The 22,202-nt window shown below is 39.4% G+C and overlaps 1 protein-coding gene across 1 annotated transcript; it reads left to right on the top strand.

The window, feature by feature from the left end:
• Positions 1-3,421: 3,421 nt before the first annotated feature.
• Positions 3,422-15,296, top strand: zbtb38 (zinc finger and BTB domain containing 38). Its single transcript, XM_088345792.1, has 3 exons — positions 3,422-3,562; positions 5,751-6,023; positions 9,705-15,296. The coding sequence occupies exon 3, from the start codon at positions 9,732-9,734 to the stop codon at positions 13,089-13,091; it is 3,360 nt and encodes a 1,119-aa protein (XP_088201918.1). The 5' UTR covers positions 3,422-3,562; positions 5,751-6,023; positions 9,705-9,731; the 3' UTR covers positions 13,092-15,296.
• Positions 15,297-22,202: the final 6,906 nt, after the last annotated feature.

Genomic DNA, 22,202 nt, shown 5'->3' with positions numbered 1-22,202 from the left:
ACCTTTCTACAGTGTTTATTTCTAGTTAGCTTTTTGTAGTCAGCATGTTTGATCAGGCAATGCCGCTTGATATTATATTCTTTGAAAACAGCCACAGTCTCTTTGCAAATTAGGTAGATGCAGTTGCTTTGGATTTTGGTGAAAAAATACTCCAATTTCCACTTCACCTCTCAGTCAACTTTCCTTTTTTTATTTACAGTCGCCATGTCAGAAATGGGATGGGATACAATTCTCACAGAAAGCCAAGGGCAAGGTAGTCAAAGCGCTACTGCTAACATTTGGTGAAATTTATTTTATACTGTGGCCAATATTACTGATGGGCAACATATTACTATGTTTTTGACAGACGCCGCGGGCCAGTAAAATTTTATCACGGGGCGTCACTGGCCCCCGGACTGGACTTTGGACATGCCTCGCCAAGAGGTTGGGACGACTTTTGACCCTGATATTTGGGAATTTTATATCCGTAGCCGCATTTTTATTTATCAGACGGGCTGATTATTTGGGCTTATATGCAGCTGAGCCCCCCTCTCCCTTCTCTCCCTCTGTCTCATACGCTATTCACCCCGCGCTTTCTGATTGGATAAGCGATAAGGGGCGAAGCCACTGAAGCAGCAAGAATAATTTTAGAGCGGAGTAAACAAGAGCAATTGTGCTAACCCTGACATGCCTGGGAATCAAGACTACCAATAACATTGAGATTCAGGAAAAAAAAGCAGAGGTAGAAAAGTCTGTGTAAATGTGTGTGATCAAGAGATAGTGTAAAAATTGTTGTAATTTGTTTGAGGGTAGCATGTTTAGGTGGAGACTGGTATATTAGCTCTTATCATGACACTAGTTTATCAATCAAGCGTGTTGGTTTTGTGATCGAGAGACAGGATCAAATAAAAGCACTAAAGTGGAAGGCTGAGTCACCACAACATTAGTTTGTAAATCTGGCTCTAAAACAGGAGCATCCACACTTTTTAATTTCCGAGCTCCGTTAAAATTCCAATGCACTTTTTGTTTTAAGTTAGAGCAATGGTTCCCAAACTTTTGCAGGCTGACCCCCCCCCCCCCCCCCCTTGGCTCCCCAGTAACTTCTGCCCCCCTACCGCTCGTCTACAACCCCATTCTTCCTCACCCCCAGATCTGTCCACTGCTCCCAGTGGGGGCGGTACCGCCCACTTTGAGAACCACTTAGTTAGATCAAGTCATGTTGGTTGTAGGGACATTTTTATGTATTTATTGTAAAGCGTATCAGGGAGCTATTTAAGTTTAAACATACCTTTATACGGGTTGCTGCTGAGCCTAATTTTATTTCCTGCACTGTTAGTATTTGGTTTAGGTGAAAGAGTATTCATGTTAGTTGTGTTGAAATTCTAATTTTCTGTAAAAAGTTTCAGGGCGCTATTTAAGTTTTTGTATATCTTTATACGAGTTAGATGTTTTGAAATTCTAATGTATTTACTGTAAAAAATTTCAGTGAGGTATTCAAGTTGTGTTTGAATTTATAACAATTATTATTTGTTTGTTTTGGCATTATTAAGAATGTTTCATAGCAATTTTTAAGCTTTAACAGCAGCTAAATATCGGCTCTAAATCTTAATCTTACTACTAATAATCGGTACCCGTCCCACAAAACCCATATCGGTAAATCCTCAGTATTGTTGGATAAATGTTGCTACCCGTCATGGTAGAAATCTGGCTCATCTCTGAAGGGGTGGATGACGCTGTGCACCGAAAAACACCGGCGAATAGATTATCAAGGTGCTGTGTCTGAGTCAGATCTCAAGGTTTCTCCTGCAACTGGTAATCATGGAACCCTGAACTACTGTATATGTTTCATGTGGGGGAGTATAATCCTGCCCAAAAAATGGCCTGGTAAGGGCTAGGCGCCACAATGCTGCACTTGCCCAAGACCCGCCACAAGAAGTGGTGTTCCTACGACCCTGGCGGCTGAGGAATCTGAAGCCTGAAAGGTAGAAAAAGGCCGACAAAGTTTTGAAATGTTCCAACATCAAAGTAGTCAATATTGCATCAAAGCGGGATCTGCGACACATGCCTGCTACAAGCTTGGTAAATCCTAACTGACTCAAATGATCAAAAAGAAAAGAAGAACTAGTAAAAGAAAAAAAATTAAAGAGAAAAAGGGAGGAAAAATCTAGGAAAAAATAAAAGGTTTTGGGGGGGTCAGTGCAACAGCAAATAAACAATGAAATTCAAGAATAAACTATGTTTTTTTGTGTGAAACAAAGTTAATTATGATAACCATCCATGAAAAACATAGGAAACGTAAATTGAAATGTTTAAATATCTACAAAAAAGGTCAACTAGGACACAATTTTAACCGTTTACATATGAAACCGTGGTGGTGTCCGCAATTTGAAAGTTTGTTGCCTTTATTAGATGCATTTTTCATTATTTCCTCTTTATGGGGGTTTAAATTGGTGTTGGGACTGTATTTAAAGTATGCCTTTTCTTACTTTCAATATTTTCAGGCTACACCAACCGAAAACTGCGTGGAAAAGCATTAAATCACTTCACACCCCCACCCCCATCTGCCCTCTTTCCTGCCTCCTAATTCAAATGCAGATAGCAGGGTTCACACATCTTTTTCATGAACAAATTCAAACACTTTTTGAGCACTTTCAAAGCCAAATTTTCAATTTATCCAGTACCCGGCATTTTAGTCCCTCCGCCTGTCCGCTCAGGCACAGCACATAGGGGGCTATGACACTTTACATGACAAAGTCATACAAACTAATGCCAGATGCCGTTAGTCAAGAAAGAAAGGGAAATGCAATAGCAGAGAGAAGCCACCAGAGCAGGCATGCAGCATCTTATTTAAGGAGACTTGATATTTTTCCTTCATTTAATGTGTGGTCTATCGAGTCTGACTACAGGGAAATATGGCAACAATTTCAAGCATTTACAAGCACTTCACCCAACGCAACATTACAATTCAAGCATTTATAAAGATTTCAATCGCCCGTAAGAACCCTGAGATAGGCAGTTGAAAAAATATAGTGGTTCTTTGAACTCAGTTGAGCATTGTTAACATATGCAGTATGTTACAAAAGTGAGTACCCCTCCTGGCATTTCTAAATCCCATCCCAGCTAACATCGGGCAGTGGGCAGGGGACACCCTGAACTGGTTGTCAGCCAGTAGCAGGGCACACAGAGACAGACGATTCACTCGCTCATTCACACCTATGGAAATTTTAAACTGGCCAATTAACCTGTCATGCATATCTTTGGACTATATAATAGTAATAGATACAATAGTAATAGACATATTGGTAATAGAGATATTTCATACAAAGAGGGTGATGGTAGGTGGCTCAATTCTCCGCACAACGGCGTCCCGCGATTGGAGAAGAGCCGACTCCCATCGTTCACTTCAAAGAGCCGGCTCCTCGACCTTTTACATTCGCGAACGACGCATTACTCGTGCAAAAATATTGCTGTCATTTTGTTTTCCATTTCGAGGCCTGGAGCCTTGCACACATTTTAGACACATAAGAAAAATACATTTCCCACGTGGAACCTGCGCAGAAAATAAACGATGATATAGGATAAGGTAGGCCTTTTCGGATTGTTATTGTTTATTTCCACAATATACGCATCGCCTGTTTAACAGACAGCACTAGAACGCCTGGTAATCTCTAGCTATGTCAATTTTCGGATTAGGTAAATAACGTAATTTTCACGTAACTATGATCATGTAGCTGTAATCATACGTAATGGTCAAGAGGATGCCATTTTACAGTAAAGAGTACAGCGTGTCTTGTGCGCAATAAGCATTATAGTTATGCTAGCAAGCCTGCTATGTTGGGGTCGATTCTTGCCCTTACGTGATTAGGGGAATTTGACTGTAGGGTAATGCCATATTGTTTGACGTTAGACAGCGGATGTCTAACCAGCTGCCCTTCCAATTATACAAAACAAAAAAATCATTACATAAGAAAGACCATTCTGCCACACCACTTCCTGAATACCACATAAGTAACTAGGCCTCGTTTAGAGGCAGAATGGTGGCCTTGACAAGTATTTTTTGGGGGAATGGCATTGTGAACAGTGTTGGGCGTGTGACTGGAAAGAAGTAATAGAAAAAGTAGTAAATTACATTGACTGGTCACATCATTTTGAAAGTAGCCCAAAATTAGCGTGTTACTCTGAAAGTAACTACAGTATCTTCTTGACTATAATTTGCCCAGGAGTATAATTCACACAAAAATGCATTGTTAATGAAAACATTTTATATAAGTCGCAACGGAGTATAAATCGCATTTTGGGAGTGCATTTATTTTATAAAATCCAACACCAAAAACATACATGTCATCTTGAAAGGCAGTTTGAAATAAAAGAGAACAACAAGCTTAATACTTTCGTACAGTATACAAACGTTACATGATTGACATGTCTGTTCATTTCAGTAATGACTTAACATATTGGGAGTTATTCAGATTACTCTAGCATAAATGACATGCATAACAAACTATCATTTTCACTCCAAATGATTAAATCCAATGACATTTTTATCCTCTGTGTCAACTGTCCCGGTAAACAATCCGCCTGGCACTTCTATGTCGATCGTCACCGCCGCTTTTTTATTTTTGGCTGTGTATTTATCTATTTTCAGCTTGTAATCTGCAGAATATGATTTTCTTTTATGTACTATTATTGTTCAGTTGTGATTATGAATCAGAAATCCCTTTAGAGCAAGTTGAAAATATTTACTTAGGCGAATTGATGCCTTATCTACTAGATGTTCGTGTCCCGATAAGACAAGCTAGCGTCATTTCGCCATATTAACTATTTTCAACTTGCTCAAAGGTGATTTCTATACAAGGTGCAAATTATCTGTGCTTTAATGTTCTATTGCATTTCCCCCAAAAATGAGATACAAAGTAATTTTAGTGACGTTTGCACGAGTGACGTATGGTTGAGGGGTATTTTTCAGAACCACAGGGAAAGGTTAAAATAATTAACACAAGCCTGGAGCGCCCTCTTGCGGTTTAGTGTGAAAAGAACAGGTGTAATGATACACCGCATAATGTGTCAATTATTTCACACATAAGTCTCACTGAAGTATAAGTCGCACCATCGGCCAACTATGAAAAAAAACTGATAGTTTGGAAAATACGGCAGTTACAAATTCCCGGATATACTCACATTGAAGCCAACAACCTAAACCTGCTTAAAATTCAGCACTCTTTACGAAAATGCTTGGCTCGCTGCTCACATTTACCCATAAATTTTGTTCCTGTATATTGATATATATCTTGCGACTTATTTTTTGTTGTGGTGTTTTCTAAATTTTATTGCACTTCTTTGCATTGCACTATTTTTACTATGCACTAAGCTTTTTCATTGCACTACTATTCTACCTTAGTCGAGCCTTTAAGCACTGTTTTTTTTTTGTTTTTTTTTCTGATAGTCTTTTTATATTTTTTATATTTGGAGGTGGGGTGTCCTTACAAAACTGAAAGTAGAATATTTTCTCTATTAAGTCTGTGTTAAAACTCCCCATTTTTATGCTTGAAATTTCAGTTTCTTGTTAGTGTCGCAAGAAAACTGTAAAAGTAAGAAAAGGCCTGTTTCAAATACAGTCCAAATGCCAACCCAAACCAAAAAAAGAGATAAACATAGAAGAGGTCATTGGAAAAATTTAGGACAGCACCATTAAAGTCTTTCATACATGTTTACCCTTCCTCCAATGATTGCTGATTGCTAGGTACCGCTTTTCCCTTTTTTGTCGTCCCTAGCCTCAAGCTTATTTTTGTGGGTCAGTAATTCAAGGAGAAAGACAGCAGTTTCTACTGTCCTCACAAGGCTACAAACTACGTCACAATGAGAGGATCATGGATTCTGTACAACCAGTTTGTTCCACGGACCAGTACCAGACAACTGTGGACATCAATGACAGTGGGCGTCTGATCCGAAGCAACGCAAGAACTATTTAGTGGCCTGAGGCAGTAGCAATTCAAAGGCTGCACATCCGAGAACATCTGCACATTTGAGAACATCTGCACCTTTGGGTAAGCAACTTCTTAAAGTATGGCTGTTGTCATGATTTGAGTCTCTGCGGGTGGCTGTGAAGAGCGTGAATAATAACCATATTTTCCAGACTATATGTCGCTCTGGAGTATAAATCACACCAGCCAAAAAATGCCTAATTAAGAAGGAAAACACATATATAAGTCGCATCGGTGTATTCGTCGCATTTTCGAGGGACATTTTTGGGATAAAACCCAACACCAAAAACCTACATGTCATCTTGAAAAGGCACTCTAATATAACAGAGTACAACGGGCTGAACAAGTTTGTACGGTATATGAATGTAACATGATTGACATTGACATTTTCAGAATGACTTATGATATTAAGAATTGTTCAGATAACTAACATAAGTAACATTCTTACCAAACTATTATTTTCACTCCAAATGCTAAACCCAAAGAAATATTCATCCTTGGTGTCACTGTCACGGCGCATTTTTCCCCGCACAACAGGGCAAGGTTGAAATTATCAATGCAGGCCTAGAGCGCCTTATTGTGGTTTAGTGTGAAAATAATATGTGAAATCATATACCCAGTAATAATGTGGCAATAATTTCTCAGACTTGTCTCACCAGGGTCCCACCGTTAGCCAAATTATGAAAATTTTTTGACTTCTAGTCCAGGAAATATGGTCGGCCCGGGCTGGGACTCTTAAATTAACTCCTGATTTTGGTTCTCACAATTGGTCGTTCCTCCTGTTAAAGATAGGGTACGTCGTGACAAGTTTCTTTAAGAACTTGAAAAAATAGAATATTTTCTCTATTAAAGGTAGAGTGCATCCTTTGAGGTCTCCTTAAAAAGTTGAAGAAGTAATATTATATATCTGTTTTTAGCTCACTTTTAGCAGAGATGTTTGGGGTGGAACACAATTGGCTTGAAAAAATGGGTTTGGGAGAGTGCTGAAGGCTTACGTCATGCTCGCCTTGGCAGGTTGTATTTTAATTTCTATTCCTCAGTGTTGCATGGAAATGGTAAAAGTAGGAAAAGTATGTAGGGAGAATTCAAATACCAACCCTCCCAAAGGATGAGCTGACTGAGGCAGCAATAATTCCACGAGCCAGTAGATGGCAGCAGAGAGTAACAAAGTTCCAATTTCTGTACAGCTCTTGAACATTATATAAGCCTTGCTTATTAAAATTATAGCTTGTTTGGTTCCTTATAAATAGGTTCATTTGTTGTTGTTTTTTACTCTGCACCAGTGTGCAAATGAATAGCTGCTGTTGGGGACAAAAAAGGAATTTGTGTAAAGCATGTATCGAGCACATTCCTTGTGAAAATGCAAAGCCCAGCATTGCTGTGTTCCTCACCAACTCTCCCATTATTGCATAAAGTTGTTGTTTTTTGCAAACAATGCAGGTGTTTCCCAGCTAGCACAAAGGTGAGCCAATTCTCTACTACCAGTGTTAGGTACATTATTTTATAAAAGTAATTAGTTTTAGTTGCTCACTACTTCTTCCAAAGAGTTAATGAGTTAGTAACTGAGTTATTCTATAGTAAAATTAACTAGTTACCAGGGAAAGTAACTATTTACGTTACTTTAAAAAGACGTTTTTTTGTTTTTTTTTCAAAGAATTTTAAACTTTCATGAGCGGTATTCGAGTCGGTTGAATAGAGAGGAACGGACAGGTCGTTGTGTTAAGAACCCTGTAATATTTATTGCACCTCACTAGCAACCGATTTATCCTGCACTTGAAGTGCAACGAAAAGAAACAGTTAACAATATAATAAAATATGACTCAGTAGTAAACAATTTAAGGTGAGTTAAAAGAATTAAATCCAACTCGAATGGTCAGTTGTCGAGATGGGAACTCCCGACTGTTTATAGAGAACCCGCCTCGTTTGCTTGGCTCACTAAAACGGCTCCCAAATGGCTCTTCAGGTTGTTTTTGTTGTTTAATCCAAATATTACCATGTATTATGTGTTGTTATGAATTACTTAAATTGGGGAAAAATAAAGCAAAATTATCACGTTAATGTTGAAAACACAGGAAACACAAATTAAAATATTTAAAAACCTACAAAATGAAAAGATAAATACAAAAAATGGTCACCTTTTTTGACTCAACAAATTCAAAGTCAACAGAATCCATTGAATAATGCATTTCGACCAATCACAGCTGAAGAACACTGCCTTGAAGGGAACTGGCACTTGATTGGTGGGTAGCTGGTTCCCACTTCCAAGAGACCGCTCATAGAGCCGTTTCAATCACGAATAACGCAAGTAGGTTGCCACACCACCAATACGCCTTTTCTTTTAGCGCATTAGTAGACACTGTATTAGTCATCGATATCTAAATAAATGGTGGTCCCTGATTTGTATGGTGACATGATCCCAAAAGACATGGCGTAACAAACTCTGAGGAGAGCAAAAGACCCTGCTGCTTTAAACAGGTCCAGGTGTGCAGAGACACGCTGCTGTTGGCCTTTTGCAGCCAAAGTAATGCACCGCTTTTGACCGTCAGTAACGATAACGGGGTTGTAACGCCAGAAAAGGTAATAAGATCACCTTGTTACAGAAAAATAACGCTGTTATGTAACAGCGTTATTTATAAAGGCGTTATTCCCAACACTGTCTACTACAGATACACACAGCAGAAGGACAGAAAAGGGACAGCCAAGGAAGCAAAAAGTAGGGTAAGTCCACATTTGGATTTGGCTGCCCTGATAAAGGTTAAGGACAAAGAAGCTTTGGGTCATTTTTAAAGTTATTAAAAAGACCATTTTCTTTTCAATTAGGCACAGAACGTGTAGTGTTCCTCCCCAAAATAATGCAGATATGTTGCAAAATATTCAACGCACCGGGTGTCTCAATAAATGTAGCCTCAAAGTTGACCCAAGGAGCTTGTTTCCTCTAGAGCCTTGACATCGTCGGAGGAACACAAAACTTTTAAAATGGCAAATTCCATTAACACTACATTATGTTGTGTAACATATGAGGCAGCTCCAAAGCATACGCCTGTTATAGTCAACAGCGATTGCATACCGCTCATTTCTACTTGGATAAATGGAATCTTTGCTTGCTTTGCAAGATATGGATTTTTACTATATATATTACTTTTTTAACTAGCTGAAGTACAATTCAGTTTAATGTGATGTCATTCTCTAAGGTGTGCCCGCACTACTGAGGTGGAAGTGTGCCAACTGTTTTTTCTGTTGTGGTTGCTAAAAGAAACACCCCTTCCTCACACTTTTCCATGTGTGGTCAGAAAGCTAGTCTTTACAGTGCTCAGTTCATATTTGGTTAAGCGCTTTAGAATCTACCTTGTTAAATTAGACTTCTGGTCTTCAATGCTGTGTAGAAGGCCGTTTCACGAGGAACAAGCTTTAATCATGTTCACATTGGGTACATACAGTATCTCATGATTGTAGACATAAAACTGGTCTGTAACCCTCAAATGTCAAGGCTAAACTTCTTAAGAGTTGATACCGTAGTAATACACATCGCATTTAATAGTCCACAATCGAGAAGGTTGCCACAAAAATGTCTGTGGCACATTTATATTACGTATTTTTGGGGAACATTATAAATAGAATATTAGGTGTTTCCAACCCACTTTTATCCCAATTCTTATTGTGCGATTGTAAGCTTCCATAACAAAAGAGGCCTGTTTACATTGTTAGTCAGTGCTACTAATGTCAAAATGTTCTTCTTCTTTTTAGATGGCTGGGATTTGTCACTTCAAATAGATGCTCATGGATAGTCTTCACCCTCACAACGTGCTCAGCAAGCTCAACGAGCAACGCTCACAAGGCCTTTTCTGTGATGTGACTATTGTAGTGGAAGATGTGAAATTCCGTGCCCACAAGAACATCTTGGCAGCTTGCAGTGCCTATTTCAAGAATGTTCTTACAAATGACACTTGGAATTCTAGCCGCGTGCTGGAACTCATGGATCTTAAATCTGATGTTTTTGACTGCGTCCTCAACTTTGTCTACTCCTCAAAAGTGACATCACTATGTGTCGAAAACGAGAAGGAGCTCATAGCAGCAGGAAAAAGACTCGGCATCCCCTTTCTAGAGAAGCTTTCCGGGCAAAAGAAAGAAAGCAAGAATCCAACCCACCCACTCAGTGTTACATCCACAACTAGTACCAAAGCTATTGTGCTCAAAAAAACAAAGGAGGAGGCCACCAGACCCGAGGATACAGATGGTAGTAGAGGACCACGAATAACTAATGCCTTCTCTATCACAGAGGCATGTCCTGGGAACAATCTTTTCACCCCGCTGGAAGAGGGTAGGGAGTCACCTGATGAAGGGTATCTCCCTGCAAGTTGTCCAATATCCACCTGCCTTGATGGGATGAGTGAAATGCCCTTCACCTTAATAGAACACTCATATGCTGTCATTAAAATACCAGAGAAAAAAGTTGATATGAGCCAATGGGACAGCAAGAAGGTTTCTAAGTCATCAGCGTTACAACCAAAGCAAATAAATCATTGGAATACCGGACCACTCAAAAAGCGCCACAGGTTTAAGAGGGATTTGTCTCAAAATGCATTCTCAACAAAAACAGAAGCACACGCAGAAAACACAACATCAGCTGGAAAAGCAATTTTAGCCAATTCACAAAATGAGCAAACCAAACCCGGTTTGTTTTCTAGCAGCTCTGTCCAGTTACCTTCAGGTCCTTTAACACTTCCCTCTCAAACAGAAGACAACTTTTCAATCTATGACTGTAAACACTGTCCTGAAATATTTAGGAGTAAATCTCTCCTTGCAATGCACTCCAAGGTCCATAAGAAGTGTTCTGATAGTTCTTTGTTTTGCAGGTTTTGTGAGAAAAAATTTATAATGCTAAAACGGCTGCGCAACCATGAGAAAAACTGCTCTAAAGCTGTAAAGGCAAAGCCTGAACAAGATACTATTGGCGTGACTGTCAAAAAAGATGACTCTGATACAGATAGCCTTATAAGTGTAGGGAATTTAGAAACACAGTTTCCTCCTGTAACTGTCCCCTTGATAGACCAATTAAAGCCACAAAAAGATGCAAAAAAACGGTCGGGTAGCAGTCAAAGAAGGTACAACTGCAGTGTATGTAAACGGGTTTATATAACCCTTTCCAGTCTTAAGCGGCATGAAAATGTACATTCCTGGCAAAGAGCCTATCCCTGTCATTACTGTAATAAAGTGTTTGCACTGGCAGAGTACCGTACCAAACATGAAATCTGGCATACAGGCGAACGCCGCTATCAGTGTATTTTCTGCCTGGAAACCTTCATGACATACTATATATTAAAAAACCATCAGAAGTCTTTCCATGGAATTGATCCCACATTAGCTATTAAACGGAAATCTGCCAACGGTGGTCTGAAAGCCAGTGTTTATCCAATCAAGCTGTACAGGCTTTTGCCTATGAAGTTTAGAAAACGGAGGTATAAGTCGTACAGTCAAACATATTTGGAAGGTGATGAAACGGACTATCAAGGGTCTCATGATAGTGATCTTCTGAGCCCTCAGTTTGATGGAATTAGTGTGAATAGTGGCCCTGACGGTGGTTCATTGCCTTTGACTTTTATGACAACAACAAAAATGGTGGCTCCTCTCATGCCCCGCGTTACCTTTGACAAGCCCAGTTTAACAGATATTGACCAAAGTATGCATCACAGTTATCAACAGCAAGCAACAAGAACAGATGATGCGCAATGTTCACCTTTTATTGATTTTGTTGGCACAAAACCATCTGCACTTGCTAATTGCCCGGTGGACGCAATCAGTCAAAAAGTGAACTTCCTAAACTCTCTTAATACTGTTGACAAGCTCAGTGAGTTATCTGCTTCTGCAAGAAGAGTTGAGAAAATGACTGAGGAAATCCTTCAGTTAAATACCGAGAAATTGTGTCTTGATAAGACCTCCGGGTCAAAGACTGAAACCTATTTTGCCAAACCTGTATGCCCGGGGCCATCTACAGATGGCAAAGCAATGCCATTATGCCAGATCACTGTAAAAATTGGTGATGAAGCTATCATCCGCCGTCGAATCAAAGGGTCCAAGCTCTTCCCAAGAAGGAAAAAAAGAGAATTACGAAAACTTGTGGAGGCAGAGACCTTTGATGACACATTGGATAGCCACAGGCTTCGTTTCAGACCAGGTATAATATCTGATACTACAGAGGATCCCAATGACGTTGACAAGGCTGACGAGCTTTGGCGTCCTTACTATTCTTACAAAACTAAAAAGAAGAAAAAGAAGCTTCGATTCAAACACAGAAAAGCTTATTTAGACAATCACAATGAGGCACTTAAGACTGACACTGTTGCCACTGAGGCTCGATTGGACAGCCGGCAAATTGGGGACGGTATCACAGGTCTAGGAGAGGTGAAGCGGACCCTTCATAGTAGTTGTAGCCCACGGACAACCTACAACTGTGACATCTGTGAGAGCTCTTTTATCACCGAAACTGGTTTAAGATCTCACATAATTGGTTGTCACCCATATTTCTGCCGCACTTGTGGTAAACAGGGTCCCCCAGGAGAAACGCCAAGTGGCAATGATTATGTTTGCAACAGTTGTATGGAAAACGGTTCGTGCTTTGACAATACAACTAGGAGCCCCAAACCAGAAAAAAAGTTTTGTTGTTCGTTCTGTCCTCAGCGGTTTCTCTACCTTGCCACCAAGAAAAGCCATGAGAAAAAGCACGAGGAGACAGGTGGAGGTAGTAACACCACCCAACCATGCCTGAAGTACTTTACTAACCCTGATTTGAGTGTGGAAAACAAAAAAGATTGCATCAAAACGGAAGAGGATGAATATCAGGAAAGTTCTGGCGTGCAATGTGAGGAAGGCGCACATTTCATTATTAAGTTGCCTAAAACTGAGGATACCCCAGAGTTAATAACTTTGCCTCAACATCAGGATGTTACTTACACGCAAATCAAAAGCTCTTCATCCCCCCAGACTGAGTCTCGGCTCACCTTCACTTCTCCGTCCCAAAAACTGAAGCATAAAGTGAAACTTATACAGTCATCGCATTCTTTAGATCTCGGTTTAAAACCGCAAGCTGAAAACAGAGATGCACATGGACAGTTTGGAAATGAGCAGTGTAAATGATTGCAAATGGTCTACTAAGTATGCTATGTAGTTGAAAGACATTTCTGCACAGAGGGCCAAAGGAAAATGTGTAAAGACAAACTAATGTTCTAAAGCCCTTTAACAATGCAGACACAGAAGATGATACATCTCAGTCACTACTCTGAGTACTAAATGTTCAAAAGTTGTAATGTTATTACAGCAGCACTTAATATGTTTCTTTGAAACACTGAATACAAAGCTGCTGTTAATCTTATCCTGTCGTCAATAACAGGAACTTGATATTTATATAGGTTTGAAACACTTTTGACACAATTTTTTTTCTTTCATCCAACAGAACTTAAAAGCAGATCTTGTGAAGGATCAGAAAATGTTTCTTGAAAGAGGTTGACATGAATTGTTGTTTTTGACATTTGCATTTTTAAGGAGATTGAATATGTTTAAAAAATAATGGAAAAAGAATAATCCTTGTGAAATTTCTTGGACTCCCATGCCATTAAAATTGAATATTTTGTTGCACTTTATACATGCTTATTATTGTTCAATGATTCAGTTAAAAACCAATTGAATCTGTAATCCTTTTGGTTATGAACTCACAGCAGCGCTAAAGGCCCATTTATACTTTCATTTCATGCATCGATATGGTAGCAGACTGACGTAAACGCCATTGCCTATCTATCCCACCAAGGTCCTACTCGTCAAATTCTAAATGTTCTGCAGTTTCCTACCAAGTTGGGCTGTGTTGCTACAATTGGTAATGAACGAGATGCTGTCGTTTTGGCAAATCCTATAGCAAAATTCACAGATTGTTTCGTTTTCTGCAAAGACAAGGCGAAAAAAGGGAGATTCTGAACAATATCTGTAAATATAACTCAACCCAGATGGTCAGATTATTTGTACATTTTATTGTGGGGCATAAAGAGAAGACGCCAATAGGCGATGGACTAAGTGGTTTGTTTAAGCCACAAAATACTGTGGGACCAAAAACATAAAAGTAGTACAAGGACAGTTGCATTCATTAATTTATTCCAACCTCTTTGCCTATACCAGCTCAGTAGCCTAGATGGTAAGGCGCCCGCTTTGAGACTGGGAGGTCGGTGGTTCGCGCCCCGGCCGAGTCATTCCTAAGACTTAAAAAGTGGTCGGCGGCGCCCTCTGTTGGCTGCGGCTGCATCGGCTCGCTACAACGGGTCAGGTGCAATCGACATTTCGTTCTGTGTACATTGTTACACAGAATGACAATACAAGGAAATTATTATTATTATTATTATGGACAAAGAAATACTGGGTGTTTAAAAAAATGATTTCCTTTGAGATGTAAATATCACAGAAAGTATACAGGGCAAATAAAATACAAAAGTGTAAATGCTGAAGATCATAAGATTTATTCTTTCAAATTTGAATGAAAAATTAATAAGGATGTGAAATTATTCACGATTTCACAAATGTTCAATATGCATAACGCCTGAGACACGGCATTCCTCTAGTCTGTAATCCAGCTCCCGTTAAATACTCTAAAGTATATCTTGGGTAACAATCTCCAGTGCTGTATTGATTCTCTGTTTGAGTTCTTCTATGTTTTCAGGAAGAGAGCGTACATACCACCATTCCCTTCACGTAGCCGCATCGGAAAAAAAATCACATGGTATTAAATCAGGTGAACAGGCAGGTCATTTCAGCAACACACTGTCTTAAACATCAGAATGCCTGACCCATCTGGATTTGTTGAACATTTTTTGAATCGTTCACATAATCCAACCGCTTTTAAATATTTATATTTGGAAGAATAAACATTATGTTCTTCAAGATTAATACTTCTTAATTTTATTTGCCTGAATCATGTTCTTCCTGTGATTTTTACATCTCAAAGGATATATTTTTTAAACACCCTTTATATTGCATGTATTTCAGGATGAGCTCAACCAAATCTGATTTATGGCGAACTCTACTCATTGCATGGATGTCACCACAACATTTTTGTAAACAAACCAAACACAAGCTATACCAGGGTAGCACTTAGCCTGTGTCAAAACATTTTCTGACGCAAGCACATCTTTCCCTGGCAAGGTTAGTCTGGTGTCGGTAAACCCTCGGGCGACGATCACGTGAGCCTCTGCTAAGGGCAATGCAGGAGTTAACATGGGAGCATAAATGGGTCTTACACGCCTATGTTTGTTATATTCAGTATATAAAGTACAGTATTAAAATAAAAATCTTTATATACTACTCTGTTACATTCTTTTATTTTGTCTGCTGTCCAAATACAAAATTAGCCTCATTGACTGTGGCCGGCCGTGTGTTTTACTCTAACTTTCAGTGATGTTGAACTTCGTCTGGTTGGAACAAATAGCCATCCAAATACCATAATCTATGGCATCACGGTCTGAGAAATCCTACACAGTGTGGGTGTCACTACAACACAGGCTATTTTCCAGAGCATTTGAATATCAATAAATCGGCAATTTTCAATTTATCACTATACATATTTATGCGATCATTTATAAGTAAGAGAATTCAAAATAAATGTTCTCAAACTTTTCCCCCACCAGATCTTGATTCTTCTAAAGGTCAGTCTTTAAAATGGCTTTGCAACTATATCTGTGACCATATCTTGGTTGTTATCTTAAATCATAATAGGTCCAAATTTTTAATCTGACACATTTTTAACCTAAAAAAAATCTAGGATGTAGGGCAGCACGGTGACACAGTGGTTAGCGTGTGTGCGGCACAGTTCTGAGGTCATGAGATCCAGTTTCCTCCCACGTTCCAAAAAGATGCATGTTAGGTTAATTGGCCGGTCTGAATTGTCTCTGGGTGTGAATGAGCGAGTGAGTTGACTGTCCCTGTGTGCCCTGCGACTGGCTGGCAACCAGTTCAGGGTGTCCCCTGCCCACTGCCTGGAGATAGCTGGGATGGGCTCCAGAACCCCTGCGACCCTATTGAGGATAAGCGGTGCAGATAATGGATGAATCTATGATGTAGCTTGGTTGATCTGCAAAGCGCTGCCTTCGCTTGACTCAAGTGAGTATCCAATCACAGAAACATACATTTTACATTCAAGATGAGGCCTTTTAGATGGCTTTCTGTTTCCATCTTGGGATATGATTGGCTATTGCAACTGTCTATATCAGTTATATGTGTCATTCACTTACAGTCCTCGAATCCCAGCACTCATGATTCTTAAAACCTTGGGAAGATAATGACTGGATTTTGATTGGATAAAAACTGAAGGATCTGCACTGCTTATCCTCACTAGGGTCACGGGGGTGCTGGCGCCCATCCCTAGCTATCTTCGGGCAGTGGGCAGGGGACACCCTAAACTCGTTCCCAGAGAGAGACAAGTCACTCGCTCATTCATACCTAGAGAAAATCCGACCAATTAACCTGAAATGCATGTTTTTGGAATGTGGGAGCCGGACTGCCCAAAGTAAACCCACGCAGGCACGAGGAGAGCATGCAAACGCTGCCCTGGGATGCTGTGGTGGCTGGATTTGAACCTATGGCCTCAGAACTGTGCTACGTACATGCTAACCACTCACCTGCCGTGCCGCCCGTGGAGGGATATCAGATGGGTAAAATATATCATGAAAAACACAAATTACGGTGAATGGTTTTTAACATGTATACACTTTGGAAACATCTGTTAAATAAAATTGACTTTGGTTACAATTATTATATCTGGTTATATTAGGCCAGCAGAGAAGGCCTTGCTGGCCTTGACGGCCCATTACTGTTGTTTGACAACCACTGACCAATTACGATAATAATAATCAATTGAAGAGGAATACATCTGAAATAACCAAATAACAATTTTTTTGAAAGGTTAATAAAAGTTGTAGAATTCATGTCTTCCACAGCGCTTGTAAATTATTAACACCTTTTGTCAATCTCAACTATTTTATTATTAATGAAAGTGAAGTTTATATTATGTACAGCAGTGTTTTTAACGAGTGTGCTGTGAGACCTTGTCAAGTGTGCTGCAGAAAATTGCCCAATTCTTTCTTTGCAAAAAAACAGTTCATGTATCCATATCTTCCTTCAGTGTAACTAACAATGCATACTACAGATCGCTTTCTTTTGATTTATTATCAGCTCATGAGGTAGTACAGAGAAATATATTGGGTAACTCATTTGGGTTGTTAAATCTGTTAAACATGGCACTGGAAAAATATTAAAACAAAGTTTTTTAAAAACGTGCTCATATTGATGAGTCTTAATTATTATTATTTTAATTTTTTACCAAAAAAAGAAGAGAAATATCTACACTTGCTGTTCATTTTACTCATTGAAACTGTTAATCTGGCTATTTTTCTGGGGAAAAACATGATAAAAATATTGTGAAACTTAAAAAGCAGGGTAAAAATATTTAAATATGAGATTACAGCAAAAGTATTAACCCAAAGCTATGAATCGGTATTGAGCCACAGTGATCAAAATGATTAGAACTTTATACTTTCAATTTAGGAAACATAATAATTTGTGTGGCTTTTTTCGGGCACAGTGCAAAAATATCCACCTCTAGTAAACAAAATGAAACAAAAAGAATTCCAGCAAAAACAGCTTTAAAATACATTAATATAGTACATAAACAGGTGCCTAAAGTGAGTCGGCTGAAACTAAAGCTTTTAAGTGCCTATCACTACTCATTTTTTCCTTGCAGGAAAGACATATTCCAAATCATAACATAAAACAGAAACATACCCTACAAAAGGAAATTTAAAAATAAAGAAATTACATTTCCAACTTAAAGGTCGAAATCTAGTGCAAGCTAGAGCTCTTGTTGGTGATAGTAATGAGATGTTGTAAAAGGATAGTGGGATGTTTGGACGCTTTCTAAGGGATGGACAGGGCACTTGTATGATGCGGCGGGGGTAAACCAGAGAAAGCTGTCGGGCCCTGCTGTTGAACAGAAGAGTGTGTTGCGTCACCCTGACCCGAGTGACATGGCCCCTTTCTTGTGTCCCGTTTCATCTGGAGGGACGAAAGCATGACCAACTTAGGTGCCGAGGTGCGTAACCTGTTTGGGTGTTTGGGCATTTGGGTTGGCCATGGTCAAAATTTTTTTTTTGTTTTTTGCTATTTTTTCCCTTTTTTATTTTCTTTGTTATTGTATGTGTGCAACAGGTCAAAGAGGTGGTAGCCGGGGTGGAAGTTGTCTTTTATAATATTAATGGCTGTGATACGGTATCGCAAGCCGGAATTGCTTCTTGACGAGGTAGAGAGCTCTTGTTGATTAGTGTCTGTATGTTTTTCCTGTCAGCCGCTGTGCTCCCAGCATACCACATGGTGATGCTGTATGCCTTAATGCTTTCCACTGTGGCTTTGTAAAACAACATTTTGTAGTTCTTCCACCCGAATACTCTCAGGAGTGGAGTAGCTGCTGTCCCTTCCCCACCATATGTACGCCCAGGAGTTTGAAGAAGTAAACTCTCTCCACACAGTCTTCATTTATGATGAGTTGGGCTGGGTTTGTGTTTGCCCTCCATTTCATAGTGTCCTGTTCAGGTGTAGCATGCACCTGTCTTCTTGGGTGAAACCTGTACGGGGCAATGACACTTCACATGACATTGCTGTACAATCTAAATCCAACTGCCATTAATTACAAAGGGAGAATAAATGCAAGGACAAAGTAAAGACAACCGAAAACTGTGTTGGCGTCATTTGTAACCAGACTCTGTAGGGAACATGGCAACCTTTTCAAGCATTTACAAGCGCTTCACCCTAAATTCAAGCACTTTTTTATTACTTGAAAACACGACGTTAAAATTAAACCAATCTAAGGATTTCAAGCACCTGCATGTTGCAAATTGTGGCTTGTCCCATCATAGAATGCATTTTCAAGTAGAGTCACATAACCAAATATGATTGTTGTACGTCAAAATTGACAAAAGACAACTCTGTCAACAATGGGTGTAATCGGCCCGTTTTAAGGGTTCCTCAAACAACCCCAAAAATAATAGCATTTTTAAAACGGTCTTTTCCTTGATAAAGTATAGGTTAAACTGAAATATTGTGAAAAAAAAACAGATTAAAAAAATGTAAAAACAAGTAAAACAAAATAAAAATGCGAACAATACAGCATCAGAAATAACTCACTGCCTGGAAATGGTTCAGTCTGTTTAATTCCAAGCAACGCTCTGTCCCCCTTCACTGCTCTTCTTTCGCTCGGCTGGTGTCACTTGCAGCATAGCGGTAAAGTCTGTGGAGGCTCTGGTGTATTATGGTGAGAGTAGTACACTGGTTATGTTGAACAACTATTTTTGCACCCCATATGACTTTGTTATCATCAATGGATATTAGTCTTCAGTTTAGCTGCGTGGAATTGAATGCAACAATAATCATCCTAGCTTAATTGTTGCATGTGTGGTCATCAACTTGAGATACGGTTTTCTGGTGTGAATCGGGGCTTGATTAATGGGATTCTTGCATGCAGTCCTACTTCTGACATTTATTGTCTGTGCCTCATTTATAATATTTGTCACTGTGTATTATGGAATTGAATTTCATTTAGCAAAAAAACTTTTTGAAGAGCAGAATGGAGTTTGGTGCCGTTGGAGACACACTATCAGTGTACAATCACCTGGATATTGCAATGTTTCCAAATCTGAAGGCAGTTATTCAGATTTGCCGAACGATTCCAATAACCAGCTGCAAAATGTCTTTCAGTGCATTATGCCAACTCCATACCTGGCTTCTAAGGACTACTGATCAAACAGACTCCAGCACCTGACTGTGAGGGAGATTGAAAAATATGTGATTGACCAAGTGCAACACCAAAAGGTTATTGACAGGTTTGCAACACCTAAGGTCAGGCAACATAGCTCATTGTGTAAAGTGTAGGATGGAACTAGGTGTTGAATAGAATGCATCATTGTCTAACACATTCTGTGCTATTTCCACTTTATGTTTATGTGTACTCTATTAGAAATAGAGACCCTTCACTAGCACCAAAGCTAATTGAAGCTACTAAAAAACCTAATAAATACTTTTGAATACAGACTCCTTGGTACCTAGCTTTAGTTATCACAAGTTCACGCCTTCGGGGCCAATAAAAATAATAATCTAAAAGAAAAAAGATTCTTTACGCACCACTGAAGAACATTTGGGGCAGCCAAGATTCAAGCTGATTGTCCATTCAATTTAAAATAAAAATGAAAAAACTCATGCTTTCCACATCGACGGCGAAATCGCTCTCGCTGTGCTGAGGTCTGCTTGCCGGTGTTATGCCGAGAAATGCATCCCTGCCGAGATTTACATCCCCTCGCTACTATCACCACTTTTACCTCGTTTTATCTCACTTTTATATCACTTTTCGGGAATGTAATGGCGATCATATAACCAAAACCACTTCGTCTTGCGTTTGTTGGGAATGTAATAAAATTTAAACCATTCCTTCTTTGTATTTGTTGTGAATGTAATCGAACGGTAATGCACACCGTATATAAATCACTTTTGAGCAGGTAACATGTGTATTTTGCCTTTTTCTACTCAAATCGCTCGTATTGAAACTGTTATGCACTCTACCATAAAGCTTATTTCAGCATAATAAGCTTTATGGTAGAGTGCATAACAGTTTGCATTACCGTTCGATTACAATCACAACAAATACAAAGACGGAATGGTTTAAGTTGTATTACATTCCCAACAAATGCAAGACGAAGTGGTTTTGGTTATAGGTTTGCCATTACATTTCCGAAAACTGATATAAAAGTGAGATAAAACGAGGTAAAAGTGGTGATAGTAGCTAGGGGATGCAAATCTCGTCAGGGATGCATTTCTCGGCATAACACCGGCTCCACAGTGCAAGAAAGAGGGGTAGAGGGGGAGGAACCTGCCAAGATTCACTCCAATCAGCCAGCACCTCGAGAGATCTTTGGTCCAGATTGGGCAATTCATAGGATATCGTCTTTTATATTGTACTGCGACCTGACACCTGATTCTTTCTGAATTTAGCTGAGAAGAGTGTGTAATCCGTGCCTTCTTCATGCCGCCGAAGCGACGCATTTGTTGTCTCTCTCAGTCGGCCAGTTGGCCAGGCTTCGATCAAATCCCCCCCCCCCCCCCTTTTAGAAAACATTGACTAATTTAAATACATATTGGGTTTCAATGTGTTTCTCTCTCTCACCCAACCAAAACAAAGATCCGACACCACTTAGCGGATTTTCACTTTTTCGGGCGGTTCTGGCCCCCATTAACCGCGAAAACCTAGTGATCTCTGTAAATGAGTTATAACTGGTCATAGCGTAGTAATAGTGTTTCTGCTAAATACAAAGTATCATGCGATGTTTACAAATGACAAGCGACACTCCTGAACATTGTTGAATGATCCTATATCACTGTAATTGAAATATAAAAGAAAACACCCAGACACTGTGGGAGCTCAGCACCCCCAAAGCTCTGAACCTAAAATCGCCCCTGCTGTCAACATGCAACATTATACAGCATACCTGTCAACCTGTACGTTTTTGCCATACAAACTACGTTTATTATGCATTTTCAGACATGTACGACGTACGAGAAAATCTGTGCGGAAAAACGCAAATTTGTCAATTATGGGTACCAACCGGTATACACCGACTATCACGAAACGGCAAATCAATCAAGTCAAAAGAGTTCGCCGCGGTAGCCTCTATCTCGGTATCGTTTATTTAGTTGCAAACGAAGCGAGCGTTTGATTCTACTGTGCGCATGCGTCTGCCACTGTAGTGCCTCATTTCGACTCCCCTGCAAAATCCTTCCCCCCTCGCGTGAACGCGCATTCTGCTGCACTTCTGACAATAGCAATCGTCTTCCATATAATAAGCTTATTAAAACCATAAAACATTATTTTGTTGTTGAGTTATTATTTTTGTTCTGTTTTTATTTTAATGCTTAAAATAAAGTATTCATTCATTCAAATTTCAAATACAAGCATCAATGGTTGATATTGTGGTTCGGTTTACAAAATAGAAATGCCTACAATTTTTTTCCCTCCAAAAATATCTTTATTTACAAATTTAAATTTCAAGTGTTATTAAAGGATATTTTAGTTACGCTGATAACAAATGTTCCTGATTTATTGATTTTTTTCTTATTTGTAAGGGAAAATACGACAGTTTGTATGGGCATGGAGCCTTGGAGGTTGACACTATG

The sequence above is a fragment of the Urocampus carinirostris genome, chromosome 10 (genome assembly GCF_059441175.1).
Source record: "Urocampus carinirostris isolate Australia breed hairy pipefish chromosome 10, RoL_Ucar_1.0, whole genome shotgun sequence".
NCBI classification, from domain to species: domain Eukaryota; kingdom Metazoa; phylum Chordata; class Actinopteri; order Syngnathiformes; family Syngnathidae; genus Urocampus; species Urocampus carinirostris.
Note: the sequence above shows the minus strand (reverse complement) of the source record. Positions and strands in the feature narration are given on the sequence as shown.